Source organism: Cololabis saira, chromosome 1 (genome assembly GCF_033807715.1).
Source record: "Cololabis saira isolate AMF1-May2022 chromosome 1, fColSai1.1, whole genome shotgun sequence".
NCBI classification, from domain to species: domain Eukaryota; kingdom Metazoa; phylum Chordata; class Actinopteri; order Beloniformes; family Belonidae; genus Cololabis; species Cololabis saira.
In genome coordinates, this window is record NC_084587.1 from 19,277,448 (window position 1) to 19,299,598 (window position 22,151).

Genomic DNA, 22,151 nt, shown 5'->3' on the forward strand with positions numbered 1-22,151 from the left:
ACCAACTTTTGTCAGTAATGTAATGTGTCAGAATCCAAATTAAACCTGCTGCACAGATGAGTGTGTTTGTCTCCTGCTGTTCACAACTGCCAATTAGCTTAAAGTGAACCTGCTGAGTTTGTTTTTATGAGCTTTATTGTACCAGCTGTTGTTTCGCTCCCAGTCATTTGCTGTCACCTCTGGATTTCACCGTCTGCTTCTGCTTCATTTTGGGTTTTATCTTTTACAGTCCCTCTCTCTTTGTAGGGATTTCCACATTCTCCGGGTGCTGGTCATCCTCTTTGGATGTAGAGGATCTCCTCTTTGGAGAACAGAAAAACATATGTACCCATTGTGAGAAGAGCAGGAAGAACAGGAAGGTCAGAAAGTGCGTTTCCTCTCAGCGAGATCTCATTACCCAGAACCCACCTCTTTTGTACCACTCCCTGCATCAAATGTCACTGTTTCAAACACACCCATGTCTTCCGCATTAAAAGGTCATTTTTCAGTTAAGTAACCACTAAGAGTATCATTAGCTGCATCCAAAATGGTTCCACCTGAAATGCCTTTGAATAATTCAGGTCTCATTTTAATCACAAGGCAACAGCAGGAAAGGTGGCCGTGTCATCTATTTTCTTGTGTCATCTGTGTGTGAGGTGTAATCAATGTAAAGCAAATAATAAAGTGGAGTCAGGAGAGTCCTGTGGAGAAATGTAAACTTATAAGGATGTTTGGACTATTTTGTATTTTAATTTGATCAAAGTTGCATGTAAGTACACAAAGTTTTTGGGTACATACAGGGTGATCAAAAAGTGAAGTTCAAACCAATATGTTGACTTTTCACTACTGTGATGACTGAGATATGTCACATAAAACTTAAGTGATACAATACTGTTGTACAAACTCAACAAATGGTGTCAGGATTGGTGTTAAAGACAGAAGACCAATGCAATGTTATTTTTCTGATCAAGCTTCCCTCTTGCTGACTCAAAAATCTGGAAAATCCAATGCCGACGAAAGGAAAGGTGAAGGTTAAGATTTGTCCTGAATCAGGTTAAGTGTGAAACATCCACAGATAATCAATGTTTGGGATTCCTTTTCATGAGGGGGGTTCACTTACAACTCTAGCCAAATGCTATGAATGGTATCAAAATATCCTCCAAGAGCGCCGCATCTCAACAATCAAGCAGAATTTGAGGATGATCCATACATTTTCCAGCCTGATGGACACCAGATTACAAGACAAAAGTGATGACAAAATAGTTCAGAGTTCAGAGGACTTTTGCATCAGTGGTCAGGAAACTCACTAAATCTTAGAGTTGATGAGATATCATTAGCAGCTCACCAAACCCATAGAGCCCGGCATTGAAATGGATGGAGTAGAATAACTTAAATGTAAGTTTAAGATTGTCCGTTACTGTTGTTTTTATCTATTTTTTGTCTTCATCGTACATGTATGTTTTATTTTTTTATGAAACTTTGTGTGAAAATGTGTGCTGTCTTGGTCAGGACTCCCTGAAGAAGAGATCTTGTATCTCAATGGGACATTTCCTGGATAAATAAAGGCTAAATAAAAAAAAAAGGGAAAATAAATAGATAGCATTTACATAAAAAAAAGAAATGTAGACCAATATTTACATAAGTATATAATATAAATGTAAAAATCCACTATAAACAGGTAAGGAGCCTATAGTGGTTGATGGAGCAATTGCATCTGTAGGGTTATGGTACGTGATACATAATAAACATATATCTACACATTTAAACAAACATTTATATTTTTGCCAAGGTACATAGTGTAGTATCCATATTCCACATATTACTGAATAACAGTATTATTAGTGTTATTATTGACAGTATTTTTGTGAGGGAGATGTGGTCAAATTAATCCAGTTGTGTTAAAGGCTGACCGGAGTGGAGGAGTTGTAGATTCTGAAATGCAGACATTTTGAAGAAAAAGGGAGTCAATTTACTCATGAAACCCTTTAAAACTGATGAAATGCTTATAAATGTCCTTCAATCCAACCTGGAAACACATGAAAAACATGGTCTGATAATACTGGGGCAGAAAAGCTTGCAGAAACCAACATGCTAAAGCCGAGAAAGCTAAAACATTTGGAGAAACGTCTGTCCAGGCTTGACCAAAATGTTGTGATATTGTTTAACATTCAAAACATGGGACAGTTTCCCTGGAAACACCACAGAACCTAAAATGGTATTTATGATAGTTTATTTTCATCACTTTCTGTGTGGCCGAAGACCTTTAGTGGCACTCCTCAGCTTCAAATCTTTGCAAAGTAATCATCGAACAGCTGTTACTTGCAGGCTGGTGTAACAGTAGTCAGGTGCATGTAGATTGGTTTAAATGTAGTTTTAAATTATGTGAAACTGATCCCATTGGCTATGTTAAAGTTTTAGTCTTACCGGCATACAAGAATCTGGAATCTGCCTCAGAAGCATCCCCCTATGTGTGAGTCAGGTTTTCTGCATGTGGTTCCTCTACAGAAAATTTCACAAGTTAAACCAAGAAACCAACATTTGGTCCATTCCCTCCTACAGGGAATCAAACATAAAATATCATGTACAGATCAGAAAAGGTCAGATGCCATAAAAAAAGAGCTGAGCAACAAAGAAATTAACATGAATGTATATCAGTTCCTTCATGGTTGTTTGTCACGTTGGCAACAATCTTTTAATGATGTCCATACCTTAGACTGGATAAAAAAAACTGGACAAACCCTCTGTGATGTCAGCCATAGGTTTTCTGAAGAGTCCGTTTGAAGTCAGTGTTTCGGGGCCCTGGATGGCGTTATATCTGGAGAAGCTGACTCCACCCTGGTTAATCCAGGAATGGGCAAATGGGCAGAATGAACATGCCCACCTAACCTTCACCACTAACTATTTTAGCTTGATTTAGCTCAAAAGCCGTTAACTAACGTTATGTTAAATACATTTCTGATGTCGCGGCACTGAAACAACATTCGAAGCAAGTACTGTTGGAGTTGAAACCAAGGCTGCCATGTCTCTGACGGTGCTCCAAAAAGGAAATACGAATAAGAACGATCATGGTCTTTATTCAGAGCTCAGAAGTTTAAGTTCATGGAAAATACAAAGCGCTAAGGAGCCAAAATGATGACAGCTTCAACATCATAGACTAGAGATGCCTCTAAAAAATAAAGTACCTTATGAGGTACATAAAAGTTCACCCCCTGTACAGTTGTCATGAAGACCGAAACCGTTTTTTTTTTGTTCTTCTTCTTTTTTTCCTAATGCTGTTTATTTCTTCTACAAAGTTAGGCATATTACAGTAACATGTAGGTCAGTGGAGATGGTGATGATCGACTCCCTTTTGGGGCATCCTCTAGTGGCCATTCAAGGAAGTGCACTTTCGTTTTGGCTTCAAATAAAGTAAACCAGAAGTTTCTCCTTTAGGTCACATGAGTGGGGGTTAATTAAAGTCAAATAAAATATTGTTGAAAAGGACTGAGTTGGTATAGAAAAGAAGAGGACAAGAAGCAGAGAGAGTGAATGGAGTGACAGACAGAGGCTTATGATCAACCAATGGCTTCAATAGGATTACATGTATAAATAGAGCGACTCCCTTAGAAGAAACAGCCGAGACCAGAGGGGTTGTGAGGACCAGAAAGATGTGATGGTTGTAAGGTATTTACTGTTTGTTTTTGGTTTTTGTTTGTTTTTATGTAAATTAGAATCCAAACCAATAACTATTTCATGAAATTACATGTTTGAATGGAAAAACACGTACAGTAACTAATCACATACTGATACCTGTCAGAGTCACATGCTGATATGTTGTGTCTCCTAATGGCTTTTACGTGATTGTTTGTTGTTTTAGAGAATGATTATGTTTATATTGTGGTTTTAGATTAAGATTCATGACTGTAGGTTTTGTTTGAGGTCACATAAAATGACTTTATTTTGAAAGGTCACAAGCCCGGAAAGGTTAGGAACCACAGCCATGGGCTTGTAAAAAAGGAAAGAGATTTTGACATTGATGACATTTTTATGAATTATCTGCATTATATGCTTTTTTATTATACATATAACTGGTCATTGTTTAAGCCACTCAATGCTGCTGCTGTAGGCTTTAAAACACACACACACACACACACACACACACACACACACACACACACACACACACACACACACACACACACACACACACACACACACACACACACACACACACACACACACACACACACATGCTGAATATGCCATTTGTTCCTGTTTCTCGTTAATGCACTCGACATACATTAAAGTTGAACAGCAACTTGCTCTGTGGCTCTGCAGCCCTCAATAACGACTGCGGCTCCTGCTGGTGTGGTAGGAAATCACTGAAGGCAAGTTTGTGTTGCGTCACAAAATGTTCAGATGCTTGAAATTTGAGCTGCACGAAGAGAAGGAGGCATGAAGAGAAGGAGTGTCCAAAGGGAAAAGGAAAAGACACCACAAGGAAGCACAAAGATCAGCTGAATATTGGAAAACTGTCTGTGTTCACTTGCAGTCAGTCATTGTTGTGCATGTGAATGGTTAACAGGAAAGTTGTGGCCGTATGCCTGGAGTGCTTTGGTTGAAGGTAGTGAAATACTGCAAATGACTTCCCCCTCGTTCAAAGGTTGCTGAAGCTCAGGCAGAAGTAAACAGAGCTCACTACAGACTGCAAGGTAAGACATGTAGATTCAACATTGTTTGTTGCACAATTTGTACGTGGAATGAGTTTGCTTGTTGATGTTTTCTGTTTGCAAATGAGTGACTTTAACCATGAAGAACTGCAGTCCAGTGAAAACCTTTATAATGTTATTATGTAAAACAATCTGCTGTAATTGTACACCAGCCTCCACCTGTTGGTGTCCACCGGATGACTCACAGTATCAACAAATGCCACGATATATTTTGTAATATTAATCCTCTTACTGGTTACTTCCTTTTTTGTGTTTTTTTTTTTTTGGCAGCACACAACCGGCACTTTGCTTACATGAATTAAATTCACAGTGTGTCCACACTTGTAATTTTTTTTTAAAACTGCAAAGCCGGATTACACTTGTTGAGACGATCCTAAAAATCCAGTTTTAGAAAAGGAACTCCAATCACGTTGAAAGTCACCAAGAGAAGTTCATATTTTCTCAAGCATGTGAGGCCACTGGCAGCAGATGTGGAGTACGATCTCCTGTGACCCAACCTGACAAAGTGGGTGTAAACGTTTAAGCCTCAAAAGTTGTCAGAAAACAAACTAAACTGTGTATCTCTTGTCTAAAACACTACCAGAAAAGCTGTGAAGAATCAACATAGTTTAACGCTTGAATGATCGTGAACAGCCACCTGGTCACTCTGACCCCAGATTTGTAGTCCAGTCATTAATCAGGTGCAAATGATCTCAAATCGTGAATATTGACATTCCATGAAGTTTTGAAGAAGTTGTAAAACAAATAAACAGAAACAGTGTTCTTCAGTCAGAATCCACTGTCCTGCAATCCCTGCAATCCTGATTTAGCATGTTTTAGATATTTCTCTGCTTCATCATACCTGATTTAGATGATGTGATTGCCATCAAATTGTCATCCAGGTCTGACCAAACCTGTCAGTACTCCACTTATTTTAGCCAGAACGGGAGACGACCTGGAGTAAAGGTTTACGGGCTGCGAGTCAAACCAGATGTAATGAGGACATCCAGCCTGCTCATCACACTGAGCTACTGACACCCTGAAATGCACCATCATAAGACTAAAAAAAGATCAAATTGAATTAGACAGCAGTAACACATCCTAAAGTTGGAGGAAAATACAAGTTGGCCATATTTGCCATGTGTGTCGTCTCCTCTTCTTTTAAAAACAGTCCATATATAAGTCTGGTATCAAAAGAGGTTACGTGGCCGCAGTCATGGGACTGGAATGTGTCTGATAAAGGATTTGAGTTTTTCAACAGATCTGGGTCTGTTTTGTTTCATTGTTGTGTTTCATTCTGCATTCTTGAAAGGTCAGGACTGCCAGAGGCTACTTCAACAACTGGACTGTTCTACTCCAAGGTCATTCTTTAGCAGTGGGTGTAATATGAGGTTTAGCATTTTCTATTTATTTTTTAATACTCCGAGGTACCAGCAACAACAGGCCAGAAGCCTATAACCCAGTTTGTATGAAGCTTTTCTTTTTCTTTTTTTTTGTATACATATATGAGGGGAGTAGCATTGTCCTGTTGAAACATGCAAGGACATACCTGCAAAAGAGGTCCGGATGGAAGCATATGTTGCCTTAACATCTGTATATTACCTTTCCCAAGTAATGTTTCCATTCCGGATGTGCAAAGACCCTGTATTGTAGGTACCATTATTCCCACTGCATCTGAAATCAAGCCAAATAAAAAGCTGGATGCTCCTCCTCCACTTTTGTCAGGAGGGTGCAGCATTCTTAGCTTCCAGAAACAATACACCAAGTTTCTATTCAAACTTCAATGAGGCATTTTTCCTGGTTGACTCGGTCAATTCCGAATGAGTTTTGTCCAGGAGAAGACAGCAGCATTTCTGTATTATGTTCACATGTGACTTCTTCTGTGCCAGACAGCTTTAACCCACATCTGTGGATGACGTAACAGATTGTGTTCTTAGACAGTCATTTCCATTGAAGAATCTAATTATAGTACATGCAGGCTTCAAAGCTGCCTGAGAGCACGAGGGCCTAGAGAGCACAAGAATTGAATCTGTCTGGGGTTTTTTAGCCTTGTTTCATGTGCAGAGATTTATTCAGATTCTCTGTAGATGATTAAATATTCAGTCTTCACAAGTTTTACGCTTAGGAACATTATTCTGAAATCATTTCAAAATTTAAAGGTGCATTTTTTTTATGGTGAATGTCTGCCTATCTTCACTTGTGGGAGATCCTGTCTCTTTAGGATTCTCTTTTCTTCTCACTTGACTGCTGTGAAATGGCCTAATTCATTGCAAGATGTTTCCTTTTGCCTTTACATATATTTCTGGCCTTTTGTTGCCCAGGACCAAAGTCATATAAGATCTGCTGTTGATATCAAATTCAAATAAGCTAAGATTTTTCTTGAAAAGGTTCCACCTTCAGCCTTTTATATATTTTTTACATTCTTCCGTGAGTAACATGTTGTTCTATGGTCTTTGCAAATCATTGCATTCTGCTTCCATTTGGGTTTTACACATGGGATTATGGTTGTAATACTAATTCTGTCACATTGAACTATTTAGTGAAAACAACAGTCTTTTACCACTTCAGCTGTTGTTACAAGTGTGTATTTTCACACTATAATGACCTCATAAAAGAATCAAAACAATCGAGTCATTTTCCAGACATAAGAGAAATAAAATTGGGGTAAAGCTCAACAATATTTTTAGTAATTATCAATATTCTTCCTCAAATAAGAACATGTAGAGGTCATCCCTGTGTCCTTCACGGCAGAAGGGGAAGTCTGCCACGTCTGATTTGTGAAACAAACTAAACTGCTGGCAGAACATTAAACCACAACAGCTTTTATCAATGCACTCGCAGTTCAACAGTTTTTCCATTTCAAGACATCTGTTAAATAATGTACAGATGTTTGTTTTTTCTTTTAAGACCCCCTCGATGTGTTAAAACTACCTCTGTTACTTGCTCAAATGATTTACTAGTTTATCCATCAAGCTGGACCTCTGAACTTCTCAGCAAACTTTCTGGTCAAACATAGACCTATAGGTTTTAGATATGGTGGTTCAGAATTTACGGAGGGCTGATAAGAAAAGGTGATGAAAAGTTGTTTTCCTCCAAACAGATGGAGCGTGCCTCTTTCCCACCACTGTCCAGAGTTGCCATTTGTGGTGGGACTCACGGCAATGAGATGACAGGGGTGTACATCGTGAAGGAGATGCAGAAAAAAAAGGTGGATAAAATGGGATCTGTTTCTATAACCACCGTCCTGTCAAATCCACGAGCCGTGGAGACTTGCAGAAGATATGGAGAGGTGGATCTCAACCGCTGCTTCACAAGCGCCTTGCTGAGGTAAGCTGCCGTTAAAAAAGTGGCACCAAAACCTTGAGTTGATGCTGCAGTTTGCGCAGACTTAGGTTCTCTGGCTTGAAGTTCCCCGATAACAGATTCAACTACGTACGAGCTGAGGCGAGCTCAGGAGCTGAACTCTCAGCTGGGGCCCAAAGGAAGTATCGAGGCCGTGGATATGCTCATAGACCTCCACAACACAACTGCCAACATGGGCCTGTGCTTCATCTTCTGCTCTGTAGACTGGATCAACCTTCACATTTACAAATACATACAGGTATGTTCAGTACTCAAATTGAGGGGGGATGAGGGGGGATGGCATCCCTCCTGAAATAAAAATGGTCAAAATCATCCCCCCTGTAAAACTGCCATCCCCCCTTTCCATCCCTTATGTCATTTCATCAATGAATGTGGTTTTACTGCTATTTCTACATTTAGAGTCATCACCAGAAAAATAACACCAGAAAAATAACTTATTTGACAATTTTCAACTGTTTCAAGTACATTTTCACTTGAAATAAGTAGAAAAATCTGCCAGTGGGACAAGATTTATCTTCTCATTACAAGCAAAAAAATCTTGTTCCACTGGCAGATTTTTCTACTTATTTTAAGTGAAAATCTACTTGAAACAGGTGAAAATTGTTGTTTTTTCCAATGATGAGTCTTGTTTTAAGTGTAAAGAGATTTCTTTACTAAAATGAGACATTTTAACTAGAAATAAGGCAAGGCAAATTTATTTATATAGCACAATTCAACACAAGGTAATTCAAAGTGCTTTACATTGACATTAAAAGCGGCAAGAGATAATAACAAATAGGTAAGAATAAGAAAAGAAGTAAAATAATAAAAAGCACAAGCTGTTCAAAAAAATAAGGGCAGTAGAGTACAGCAGGTTTAATTTAAGAGTACACTTCAGTAAAAAGTAATGTTTTTAACCCTGATTTAAAGGAGCTGACAGTTGGAGCAGACAAATAAGACAAATATTCTTGTTAAGATTTTGAGTTTTTGCATTGATCCATTTTACTTATCCTGTGAAGGACAGAAGCATACTTATTTGAAGGGAAAATCTACTTGAAACAGGTGAAAATTGTTGTTTTTTCCAGTGATGAGTCTTGTTTTAAGTGTAATGAGATTTTTTTACTTAAATGAGACATTTTAACTAGAAATAAGACAAATATACTTGTTAAGATTTAGAGTTTTTGAACTGATCCATTTTACTTATCCTGTGAAGGACAGAGTCATATTGATAAGTTCAGAAAACTGTTTTTTATTGTTGTGTTTTGATGTATTTGATGTAAGCCCAGTGGATATTTAAAGCTTACAGAAAGCTGCATTTAACTGCTGCTATGTCATTCCTGCAGTATTTCTGCAGGTGTTTTGGTCAGTGCTATTATTTGTAATATATTATATTATTTGTAATCAGCACAAATTATCTGTCCCCATATGATAAAATCCACCATCCCCCCTGATTTCTTTTTACAACTCGAGTACTTTTTACAACTCGAGTACTGGGTATGTTCATCAACAAGTCATCCTGACACAGACTTTTAGGGATGCCATTTAAAATGAATTATTAAAAAGGTTTACGCTTTGATGGCTGGGGGACCTGTCCAGGGTGTATCCTGATGACAGCTGGGAAATGCTCATTTCTGTATATGGCATGTCTGTTCTTCTGTGATGGTAAATCTGAATCTGTGCTTGGATTAAATGATAAAGTCTCAGATGCATTTCTAAATTAAACTGGCTTTAAAACATTAATATCGTATCATTTTCAGAGTAAAATGACTTCTGTACCTGTGAAAGCAATCCACGTTAACCTATCCTCCTCCGACGCTTATTCCTTGGAGTCAGTGGGCAAGCATGGCTTTGGTAACTCTTACCTTCGTATTTTCGAGTTGTTTTCCCTCTCTTTTTACCTTTTTCTTCTGGATAACTGTACTAATCCTTCAGTGATCACATCTCTTATATTTTGTAGCGTTAGAAGTGGGTCCTCAACCACACGGCGTGGTCAGGGCTGATATCTTTAACATGGCTAAAGAGGCAGTTGATCTCACAATAGAATGGCTTCAAAAGTTTAATTCCGGTAAGAAACCATCCTGATATCACCTGTTCTTGCCACCTTTCATTACCTTTGTGTCACAAAATATTCCAACCATCTCTCCTCTGCCAACAGGATGTAGTTTTGAGGGGGGTGAAGTGGAAACATTCACATATGTAAAGAGTGTCGACTACCCAAGAGACCCTGATGATGAAATTACTGCTGCCGTACACCCTGAGCTACAGGTGAAGTATAACAGGGATCTAAGAATTTAAGGCTTCACTTAAACAAAACTGGTGTTACGTGAACATATTTGAATTTAAGGATGCAACCACCCTGCTTGAAGTCAGTGACAACTCACTAAATTGCAAATTTGCACGTGTTTTTCCAGGATAAAGACTTTGAGCTTGTGCGGCCAGGAGATTCCCTGTTCCTGTCATTTTCTGGGGAGACGGTGAAGTACGAGGGAGAGCCCCTTTACGCTTTCTTTGTGAACGAGTGCGCCTACTATGAAAAGAAGATTGCTTTCCATCTAGCCCGAAAGAACACTTACACTTTACCATCCATCTCTGTGAAGAAGGTTTGAATGAACAGAGGACCAAAGCAGGACCGGAAGAAAAAGCACAACAGTAATGTGATTTTCTAGTCCCAGTTGCAGGTTGCAGTTATAGGGCCTGCGAACAAATGAACAACTCTGAGTGAATCTTATGTGTGAAACAGATGAGTGATACTAAAGGCCTCCTCCTAGATTAAATTTTTTAAATGAACCTGACAAAATTCTGTTTTAACATGTAGCGTTTGAATGAAGACATGAACTGGTTTGATTGTCAGTTCAACTAAATATAATTAAAACTGAATGCCAGTGGATCTGCTCAATTGCCAGTAAATGCAATTTTAGTCACAAAATAAAACTGTCAGAGCCAAAGTAATGTTTTTCTTTATCTTTAAAAAAAAAACACATCATAGTTGTCTACGTGAATAGATTCCCATCATAAAAATTCTTTTGTGAAATTTCCACCTTGACAGAATGTACCAGGACCAGTCATAACAGGGCAGGGTTGAGCTTTATGCAATGGCTCGAAGAGGAGCGTCCAAAAACCACGACGCATGAAACAACCAAATGATTTAATGTCATTCTTCCTCCACCACCAGCCACTTTGGAAGTCATGTTGTACTCTGGTTGTCTCTGTCTAAATGCTGATGCAACCTGCTGCTCTCCTTAGCCAGGCAATTATTTCTATTGGCTTTATATAAATGGGTCTAATTTGATGTTTAATTTCTAGCTCTGAAGTGCCTTTGAAGCTGAATTTAATTTTTTTCTGCTGTGTTAAGCAATTTGCAACATTGCTTAGAAAAACTGCTGTGTAGTAGCCTTTTTTTCCCCCACATTTTTCTCAATAGTGCCTCTGGAAATTAAAGCTGAATTTAATGAAGATAACTCTTTAGGAAGGAGGAGAATAATTAGGATGGTGATTGTTATTTGTTACTTTAAATCTATTTAGGATTTGACTGTTCACATTCTGCTCCAAGGTTTTGTCTCGTCCGTTCTGCTCATGTTTTGACATTTCTCATTCAGCGGGGCTAAACAGCATCTTCTTATCATATTCTGTCTGGGTCTGAGGAGAATTCGCTTGTTTTGAACAACACTCCCTTTTCTATTATATAATTTGCAAGCTTTATTTCAACATTGAGCTGTTCTCCCATCAACCTGCGGTCGGGACGGTTTACTCCCTGTACAGTTGTAATAAAATGCCTGAGAAGGCATTTCATCTCCGACTGCTCAGTACACCCCACAGACTGTTAACCCTGATTTTCTTTGTCCACATTTGCCAGGCAAAGGTTTATATTCCTCAATGTTTTGATGGCTTTACAAATAAATTGTGAGTCTTTGGGGCTTTTCCTATGAAAAATACAAGAACCCATTTCAGCAAATGTTAAATTTATTGATCCTGAAATAACCCAACATTGTACTTCAGTTTACATATAAACATTTACAAAGGCAATAGTGTATCCATACAAGATGTGTAACAAACATTGTGACATCAAAACATCACCATTTTTACTTGTGGTAAGCAATTATTGAATTTAAAATAAAGTTGAGAATTCACTCACTTTTCCCACATAAAAAGACAAGCCCTCACTTTTTTTTCTTACAAATTCAAGTTAATAAAAAAAAAAAACCTTTTTTAATGGTAAAAAATATTCACTTAAAATAATCCTAAATTTACTAAACCCATCATCCTATTTTAAAGCATTTAAGAGGATTACAGAGATAACTGAATACACGATTTAAGTCGTTTAAGAACACCCAAACAGTAAACCCAACCATTGCAAGTGTCAAAGGTAAATAATACAGCTCGGGCTGGAGATCACAGGTTTCTTGAAGTGGCACCAAATAAATGTGGCTTAAAAAGTTCAATTTATGCTAAACATATTAGATGTATGAACACCAGTGACAATGGAAGTGAGTGGTTCCATTTTTAGTGAGTGACATTTCCTGACATTTAGTCAGCATTTACCACAGACTGAAATAAACAATTACCACAGATGATGAAAAGGTCAGCTTGAAAGGCATGCAGAGCAAAAGGCTTGCCACGGAAAATTATGCAAAAAAAAAAAGAGACACAACAAAACACTTCAATAAAAGGCGTGTTCAGACGGTTTTCTCCAGCAGAGATAGCTACCTTGACTTGGAATAACTCCAGATCTGAGATTCATGACACAGTGCAAGTTAATAATCTTCAGATGAGTTAAGGACAATGTGGTGAGCAGCTTCAAAAGCATTGGCAACAAAAAAAGAAGGCAAAAATAAGAGAAAAATACAGCTCAGAAACTCAGATCGCACCAGAATTCACAAATATCTGGATGTTAAAAACATGCTTTGGGTCACATATGAAAAGAACTAAATAAAGGTTGAAATAATATAAAAAAAATAAAAAATTAAACCTCAACTTATGAGTATTTTTGATAACAGGCTTTATAAAGTCTTAAGTTTGTACTTTTGTCAGCATACCCTGTGATTGCTTTTATCTATTCAGAAGATTGTTAAACATTTCATTCAAAAATATTGTTTTAAAACAAGTCTCTCTAAACCAGAAATTACTTTTATAAGGTTTAAGACCTGTTGTGTTAAAGCACGTTCCCTCTCCCTTCATGCCACCCTGTAAGCACTCATGCGGGTGTAGTTCTTGCGATGGCTTTTGGCCGCCCAGAGGAACAGAGCAGCTGCCATCATCTGCAGAGGGAAGGAGATGAGTGCGAGGTACAGAGACCAGCCCATGGAGCCGTCCACTCCTGCTGGGGGAGAGTATTGGTGGTGGAGCAAATCCAGTCCGGCCCGGAAACAGCAGACGGTGCCCAGAGAACACAGACCTGGTGAAAAGAGGTGAGAATGTATAAGGGCTCCAAGGCAAGGCAAGACAAGTTTATTTGTATAGCACAATTCAACACAAGGTAATTCTAAGTGCTTTACATTAACATCGAATGTAAAAGCTGGTCAAAAAAAGGTCTGGGTTAAGACATTTCTTTTGAGATTTCTCAGTCCATCTGAAATGGTTCACGTTTCTAGATTGGAACAGTAGCGGCTGGTGCTAAAAAATGTGTAGGGGGGCACAATTGACCTTGGCATACATCGGGGTGTAACAGTACACAGAAGTCACGGTTAGGTACAAGCTTGTTACAATGGGGAAAAAAGAAAGAATAAAGAAAGAAAGACAATAATATTTTGATCCTTTAATTTTGAAAAATGTAAACATCCAACAATGGATTATTGGTAATAAGCTTTAGCGAAGCAGTTCAATTATGCTGCAGTGGAAAAAGAAAACTTAACATAAAGTAGGAGGTTAAAACATTTTTTCTTCTTGGTTTGGGTTCAGTTTATTTTACACATTAGAGAGAAGAAAAACATTAACATTTCCATTGTTCTGTCTGAAATTTACATTATTTGATTATAAAGATAGCGTTTCTTTCTTTCAGATATTTGATCAACAAATATTTCAAAAGCAAGTGTTATTTAATGTATTTAAAAATCTGGTTTGTGTAGTCCAGTTTGATTTTCTAAAAAAGACGGGGAATTAATTCTCCAATCACATTAGATGAAAAAAAACAAAAACAAACGAGTCTACGAGTAGCCTACATCACGATACTGATCGCAGATCCGTTGGTGATAACTGAGTTTTTGGAACGCACACGACTGTGTCACTTTACGAATCTAATTCAAACCAATTAAAAGAGATCCTCAGGTCAGGGGCTTATCAAATGTTCGAGAGCTTACACTGGATTCTGTTTGACCGGCGCCCTGTACTTCTGGAAGTAAATAAAATAAAATAAAAATTTGGAACTAAATAAATATTTAAACATTTAATTACGATTGACAGTCACCTAAAGACTGACATAAAAACCTTATTTTAATAATTATTTGCATCTTAGCCCTAGTGCCCTCTACTGACCAGCCGCCACTGGATTGGAATATCAGTAGTGATTAAATCACGTGTTTGGTTCATTCATAGTAGAGAGACGGGGAAATGGTGAGTTCACCAACTTTAATAGCCTGGATGTCTTGTGAAGGTAGAGTTGACTGACGTAAAGAAAGGCCCCTTTCACAACATCCAAATGTACCTTAAAGACAGGACTTCACAATGTAAATCTAAAAGGTCTACTCCAAGGGGCAAAAAAATACCATCTTAAAAAAAAAACAGAAGAGTTGCATAAGAGCCTTTACAGGATGAATTAAAATGATAAATAAACCAGATGTCCACATACACAAGAACTATGTAAGTTTGAAAGGTTCCTGATCCAGAACCAACACCCTCGTCATATGAGCAACATGAGGCGGGAGTATGATGATGTGTGTGCTGCCATTGGGTCACTGTTTTACTCATAATGTGATTGAGGACAGATGCAACAGGAAGAACTTGAAGATTCAGACAAATTCAAAACTGATGAGATGTAATATTTTAGTATAAACCTTACAGCAAAGCCAGGAGTGCCTGAATGATTAACAGAAATATGACATAATTCATATTACACAATTTCCCTTTGGGGATATATCAAAGCACTAATGAACTGAAGTATTCTGACAGAGAGAAACTTTTGCTAGTTTATCTCAGAGGGTCGTCCTTTAGGGTTGAAGGTTAAGTTGCTTTTGCGACCCTGTCCAAGATTTACTTATTTGGTTTCTTGCTCAGTCACATTTTCATTTTTTCTTCCTGTCTTTTCTTTGACTCTTTGGTTGTTGTTGTTGTGACAAAGTGCTACAAAACCAAACACAGTTGTCCCCACAGACAATCAGAAAGCTATTGCATGAAACCAAGGGATTAGATCTGTATATCTTTGTTGAACTTAACCCCCATTCAGCTGCAAAGAAAAGCAGGAACAGATCAGTAACATGGAGATGTTCTCTGCAGCTGGCCTGGTGAAGACCAGGTGAAACAGGATTTCTTGATAGTGCTGTCTAACCATTCACTCAGCCTTCACATGGAAGAATACAAATAAATAACTGTTTATTAAATGTATTTATAATGTGAAGGTTACCTTGTTTTCTTCAGCCTGCATGATTTTTTTGCAGTCAAACTTTAATTTTGTGTAATAAATTAATTAATAAAATACATTACAACAGTAATTACAAACAGTAGATTTTAATAATAATAATAATAATAACAAAAAAGGTTATTGAGATAATTTCCAAGAGTTTCAGGATCAATAGACCTTCTTCAAAACTACCTTCATGAGAGTATCGTTTCTCCAGTGGTGGTATCCAAGACATACACAGACTGCTTTAAAAAATATATATATTTTTCTTTCTAAATTAGATTGATACAGCTCTCATAGCTTTAACATTTGAAACAAGTTCAGATTTAAATGTAAATGTCAAAGGAAGCAAATGGTGCACTAAACCTGTTTCTGAAAATGTGGTGTTTTGGATATGATGTTCCCATAAATTGGGAATCAATTCATAGAGAAATGTGGAAAATAGAGCATTTCAACATTTTCAAGGTCAGTGGGTCGCTATGGCAACAAACAGCAAAATCTTTTTTTTATAAAAAAAAAAAAAAGTTAATAATATCAATCCAAAAGAAGAGAGATTGCAAAAAAGTTTCTGCATTGTTTTTTACAAAAGTTACATTCCATTTATACTTTTGAGTGTATTTACATTTCCATCAGACAACAATTAGGAAGGACTAGTACTTTATAGACCAGTAGATGGCAGCAATCAAAACCAGTTCTAATCAATATTCTCACAGATATTTGACCAAATGGATCCTTAGCCCTGCTCACTCCTGCAGACCAGAAGTGTGACAGTGTTATTAGCCACTGGCTCTGAAAGGGGTGACATCAAACACTGCCTAAGTGAATTATGGGTACACTACATCACCGAGGAAATGTTGATTCCCGTCAGAGAATAAAACAAGTTTTTGCAATAATGACCGACTCAGCATATCTTTTTTTTTTTTTTAAATATTTTTATCCCGGTTTTTTCCCATTTTTTACCACCCCGTGCTCCTACCTAAGTGACAGTCCTGGGCATTGCCATCCTCTACCAACCCCGGGAGGGCCCTGCACTGAGCTCAGGTCTCCTCCTTAACCTGAGGAGTGAGCAGGCCGCTTCTTTTCACCAGACAGGGTGGGGCTTCTCCGGCCGGACGTAGCGCGTGGAAGGATCACGTTATTCCGGACGGATCCTCCCCACCCCATCTGGCGCCCCGGTTGGCCAGAGGGGGCATGTGTAGCCCAGGACTGTGTGCATGTTTTTGTGAGAGTAGCTCCCATTAGCTACCCAGGGGAACATGGGGAGAACATGCAAACTCCACACAGAAAGATCCTTTTGCCAACCCCACCCATGGTGTGGGTGCCGAAGTCATGGGGGAACTAACACGCCCTTCAGCGCCCACAGCGTCCCCCGGCGGGAATCGAACCCAGGACCTTCTTGCTGTGAGACGGCTGCACTACCAGCTGCGCCACCATGCCCCCTTCGACTCAGCATATCAAGTTGTACCTGCACAGCTACATAGAGCCAATTAAATCATACATGTGAGTGATTCCGTTTCAAAGCACCCGGCTTACTTGTGCACCCAGCAGGAAAATAACTGCTTGGCTGTTTATTAGTATAGCGGAATGTCCATGGTCAAGTGTTGCACCAATATTCCTGTGCAGGACCACGGTTAAAGGGAAAAAATTCACAAATTTCTCTACTATCGTGAAGATTTGCATCTCCATAAATCCCAACTACAGTTTTATGTACTTTTACTTTGCGTTGTATTTATTGCCGAGCAGAAACTGTACATCAACTGTACATTCAAATACCCTTTCAAACAAACTTGAAACATAAATTTTACCCATATATTTTCAAACCAAGGATGCATTCTCTCACCCGCAAGAAAATGGAGCACTCCCACACCGAGGGTGGGGGTGAAGCTGCGGCACAGGCAGGCGCAGACTCCCACCAGAACGCTCAGGAACACCAGCGCCAGTGACACCAAAGGCAGGAGAAACTGGCACCTCCACAGATCTGCAAAGAAGACGCTACTTCTAAAACAAACTCTTCAAAAGGAAAAAAGTAATTCTAGCATAATGTCTTAAAATAACTTGGGAGAGTTAAATAAAGACAGACATGTCTCTGTATATCCAATTCTGTGAGGAGGGTTCTTGGGTCTTTGTTCTGGTCAGTAAAAACATTCAGCCTTTAATAGGTCACGTCATGCAGTTTTTGGAGTAACGCAAACTGTAAAATGTTAAAGATGAAAAAGATTTTTAAAAAGGAAATCAATGCCATCCACGTCAGGGTTCCCGCTCAGAATTAAAACTTCTGTGAGCCGTCAAGTTATATTAACTTCTGCAAACTTGGCCATCCAGTCGCGTTTTAGTTTTGTTATATTCTAAAATAGTTTAAATTGCTAATTCAAAGCTGTACGTCATCTCTAGACTGATAGAGGAGGAAGGTGCACTTACATGTTCTCACCAAATCTTCTTCACTGCTGTTTCCATGATTTTTGTACTTGGGGATGAATTGCTGAGGGAGGGTGAAGCTCACACACATGGTTTCCATCTTGGGATCTGAAGTCAAAATATAAAAAGGCACAAATCTGATTGAGTTCTTTCATCATATATCTGCGATTAAAAGAAGGACATGACGTGGGACTGAACATCATAGAATAGAATAGAATAGAATAGAATAAGCTTTATAGGCCAAGTATGAACATGCCAGACAGGGAATTTGTCTTCGGTTGTTTCGCTCACTGAACCCAGATACTGAAAAACTGGATGCCTTGTTGGTAGAACAGCTATTGCCTTGATATCTCTAACATCTCTGGATGAGCACAGTTATGAGTATTTTTGTGATGCATATGCAGCCACATTTTAACATTGTGCATGCAATCAAGTGCTGAAAAGTTTTTTTATTTAGTATTTCACAATGAAAGTGCACGAGGCAGCTTATCAGCTAGCACTTGTAACATACAAACACAAAGTTATTCTACCTCCAGCTTGACCAGATTTCTGACAAGGAAGTTCTCAGTCACTTCGTTGCCTCGGCAACGACTCGTCTTGTGAACAGCAGTTCTATCAGCTCGGTCGACACCTAGTGATAGTAGTTAATGGGAAGATAACCTTTTCCAGGTTCTCCACCAGCTGCAGGTTCTTTTTTTGGATGACATTTGAGCTCAGATAATATCTTAAGAGCAGAACCACGACTACCGTCACCAGGGGGTTGTCAATCTGAGACCGACTCTCACCGGGCAGGCCAAGAAAGCTTGGATATTTTCATTATTACCTTTTGGTTGGCTTTTTTAAACTGGGCAGCAAATTGCTGTAGGGTCAGTAGTTCTTTTAAAATCTGCAGATGTTTTTCATCCAAAGCCTCTTGACTTGTTGGCAAAACACGAGAGATAATTTCAATTTTGAAACAAAATTAGGAAAAGCAAGTTATCGTCAGTTATCATCAGTAACACATTTTGATGTCAAAAGAACAGAGCACATCTTCACGGCTTCTTGAATGTTTTCTCAAGGAGAAACAGATCCAGCAAAGAGAACAGCTGTAACTGGAAGATCATGGTCGGCATACTGTAAACTAAATTCACATCCATTTTGGTGCGCGCACTCTGAGGGCTGCACTCTACCGTCACTGTCTGAATGATGATAATCTGTTGACGGAGACACTGGTTAAAAATCTAGCCAGTTTTTACTGCTGATTAACTTCTATATGTCATTTTACTCTAAAACTTTTTAACCATTTACTCCATTTCCACTGAAGCGTTTTCTTCAGCCATACTTAAGTTAGTCCACTTTCTCGAGTGGCTCATCCCCCAGTCATCGTGCATCTCCCTCTTTACACCACTCCCCCTGCTCTTATGAACCGGCATCTTGCTGCTCTGACAGGAATAAAAGGTTATCTTACTCTCATTTTTGCCTGACAGAAACAAAGCAAAAGTATGGAAACATGTAAATGTGTGACGCTGGCTTTGAAACACATTAGTACAGTCTGCAGATGTTCAAAGGAAGGACTTGGAGCATAGCTGTGGATGGAGAGGTGAGATTCATCCAAAACACCTTCTTGTGCAGTGACCATATCATTCCCAGAAGTTTTAAAAACACTTGCGGACCTGATTTAAACATGAAATCCAGCTGGTTAGCAGCAACTGCAGCAACAAAATGAAATACTAGCAGTTAAGGTTCCCAGTTTGTCTTGCGATTTTCCAGAGTACGGTAATTTAAATCTGCTCCTCAACACCTCAAAGACAAAAGAGCCCATAATAGGGTCCTCAGAAAGTACAATATCAAGGAAAAACTGCTGGTGTCTTTCTACGTCTAAAGAACATCTGCTAGGAACATCTTCTGGTCCCGGTTTTACCAGGATGAGCTGCTCTCGAGCAGGAGGGGCCCCTTACAGCATCTTTATATTAAGACTAATTGTAGGTGTAGGGACTGCAATGTTTCATCCTCTCCTCCTTTACTTTGCATCACTTTCACTTACTTTCAGAAATATGACGTCATATAGTCTTGTTTGACTTTGTTTTGATGATAGTGATTGATTTCATGTGGCCACATTTAAGCAACACTAGGTGAAGTTTCTCAGCTCTGGAAGAGAAAGGCTCGGCAGCCCTAGATTATCTATTTATTTTTTAGCACTGACTGACTCACTCACATTTTTAATTTCGTTGTTATATAACAATGACAAAATAAAGATCTAATCTATTCTAAATTCTGACCAAAACGTAAACCGGTGAGTTCTGATGAGCTACATAAAGGTTTTCAGTCAGTCACACATGGATGTGCAGCTGTACCTGGTTCTTTGTACCAGTGCGACTTACTGGGCACCTGGATGCACCTCAGCCAGAGTCCCAGGGCGCCGTTCAGGCGGAACATGGCGTCGCTGTAGGCGCTCTCGTTGAAGTCCCCCTTGACGAACTCCTCCTTCAGCTCCGAGACGTTGGTCCCCTGTCTGAGTGGCGGGCTGCTGTACTGGAACCAGTGCTGAGTCCCCACGGCCGCCGACAGGTAGACGGAGGCCAGCAGGCTCAGCACCGAGCCGATCACCAGGGCGGTGGCATACCGGTTATCCACCATGGTGTGGACGCACACTGAAAATAGGAGAAAACAAGTTTAAAAAGGCGTGACTTTCATGCTGAGTACGTGTGGTCGACTTGAGTTGTGGAAATGTCTATCTGTGCCACTACGGCAAGTGTTTTTGCTGTATCTGGAAACATACTCAGTAATTTACTCAGTCATATTCTGACTAGGGTTGCCCACCGTCCCTTGAAAAACAGAATCGTCCCATATTGAGCTGAAAAGGGACGCACTTTATCCCGTATTACTGTGAGAGTCAAAAAATAGTCATAAAATGCCAATGGAAAATGGCATTGAGCTCTTGAGTTCATAAGTTTTTTTTTCCTGTTTTACTACAACTGTAGCCTACAGTCATGGCCTTTGAGGCACAAAGACTTTCTGTTTGCACTTTTGTTATTGCACTAAAAGTGTGCACTATTACAGAATGGATGTTCTGCTTTCTTTCTATTGTTTTATATGAATTTATACAATTTTAAGTTAAGCAGGACAGGTTTCTGTTTAAGAAAGATACTTATTTCATTCAGTGCATTTTGTTATTTTGTATTAAAGTGAATTTCTGGATAATAATGTTTTTTCCATGTGTTCATGGCATTCAAAAATATTCATCCAATTCAATTCAGGTTCGAGTCAAATAGTTTAAAAAAATCGTTTCACTCACAAAAAAAGGGGATAAAACAATTGAAAGGGTTGATGAGGTGTCCCTTATTCATTTTTAGGGAGTTGGCAACTCTAATTCTGACAATTAAGGCGAGGTTTAGTTTATCCACTAACTTTATGTTACACTAAACTATGAATAGTGTCGTCTTGTTAGTGAGTTACAAAAAAGAAAAACAAAACAAAACAAAAATGGGGGAGAAAAAAAAAGCAGCCTCATTAAATATGCAAACCTTCTTGGCTCGTTATTGGTACACTGACGCTAATCTTAGGTAAAGGGAAGCGACGTTTCAGCTATTTATTCAGCAAGAAAAGCGAACAATATATGTCTCAGTTATTGTTAATTTTCGCTTTTACCCTTTATCTTCCGAGCTCGTTTAACTTCCAGCAGGCCACGACCATCTTCTTCTGGCTCGTCTGTCACGTGACACGGCGGAAACTATAATGCATCATTGCAACATCGCCCCCTGCTGTTGCATATGTACAGTATATATATATATATATATATATATATATATATATATATATATATATATATATATATATATATATATATATATATGGTAATCGAGTTGTAAATAAAAATCAGGGGGGATGGTGGATTTTATCATATGGGGACAGATCATTTGTGCCGATTACAAATAATATAATACCACAATATTACAAATAATAACATTGACCAAAACACCTGCAGAAATACTGCAGGAATGACATAGCAGCAGGTAAATGCAACCTTCTGTAAGCTTTAAATATCCACTGGGCTTACATCAAATACATCAAAACACAAAAATAAAAAACAGTTTTCTGAACTTATCAATATGCCTCTGTCCTTCACAGGATGAGTAAAATGGATCACTGCAAAAACTCAAAATCTTAACAAGAATATTGGTCTTATTTCTAGTTAAAAT

General features: G+C 38.6%; 2 protein-coding genes across 4 annotated transcripts; one reads left to right on the forward strand and one right to left on the reverse strand.

Annotated features, from left to right (window-relative positions):
* Nucleotides 1–4,361: 4,361 nt before the first annotated feature.
* On the forward strand, nt 4,362–11,135 carry LOC133434752 (N-acyl-aromatic-L-amino acid amidohydrolase (carboxylate-forming) B-like). 2 transcript variants are annotated; one of them, XM_061717090.1, is made up of 8 exons: nt 4,362–4,670; nt 5,980–6,028; nt 7,768–7,994; nt 8,076–8,268; nt 9,767–9,860; nt 9,967–10,074; nt 10,165–10,274; nt 10,421–11,135. In XM_061717090.1, exons 3-8 carry the CDS (start codon nt 7,768–7,770, stop codon nt 10,613–10,615), a joined length of 927 nt encoding a protein of 308 aa, XP_061573074.1. In that variant the 5' UTR covers nt 4,362–4,670; nt 5,980–6,028; the 3' UTR covers nt 10,616–11,135. The 2 variants fall into 2 exon arrangements, with proteins under 2 accessions (XP_061573074.1, XP_061573066.1); XM_061717082.1 differs by lacking the exon at nt 5,980–6,028 and having other exon boundaries at nt 4,365–4,670.
* An 816-nt stretch (nt 11,136–11,951) lies between these two features.
* Nucleotides 11,952–21,692, reverse strand: cldnd1b (claudin domain containing 1b). Of its 2 annotated transcripts, none has more exons than XM_061717111.1 (5): nt 21,601–21,692; nt 20,334–20,603; nt 17,977–18,081; nt 17,399–17,536; nt 11,952–13,401 (listed from the first exon to the last, which is right to left on the reverse strand). In XM_061717111.1, the coding sequence occupies exons 2-5, from the start codon at nt 20,587–20,589 to the stop codon at nt 13,181–13,183; spliced, it is 720 nt and encodes a 239-aa protein (XP_061573095.1). In that variant the 5' UTR covers nt 20,590–20,603; nt 21,601–21,692; the 3' UTR covers nt 11,952–13,180. The 2 variants fall into 2 exon arrangements, with proteins under 2 accessions (XP_061573095.1, XP_061573086.1); XM_061717102.1 differs by having other exon boundaries at nt 20,307–20,603; nt 21,601–21,691.
* Between the last annotated feature and the right edge of the window lie 459 nt (nt 21,693–22,151).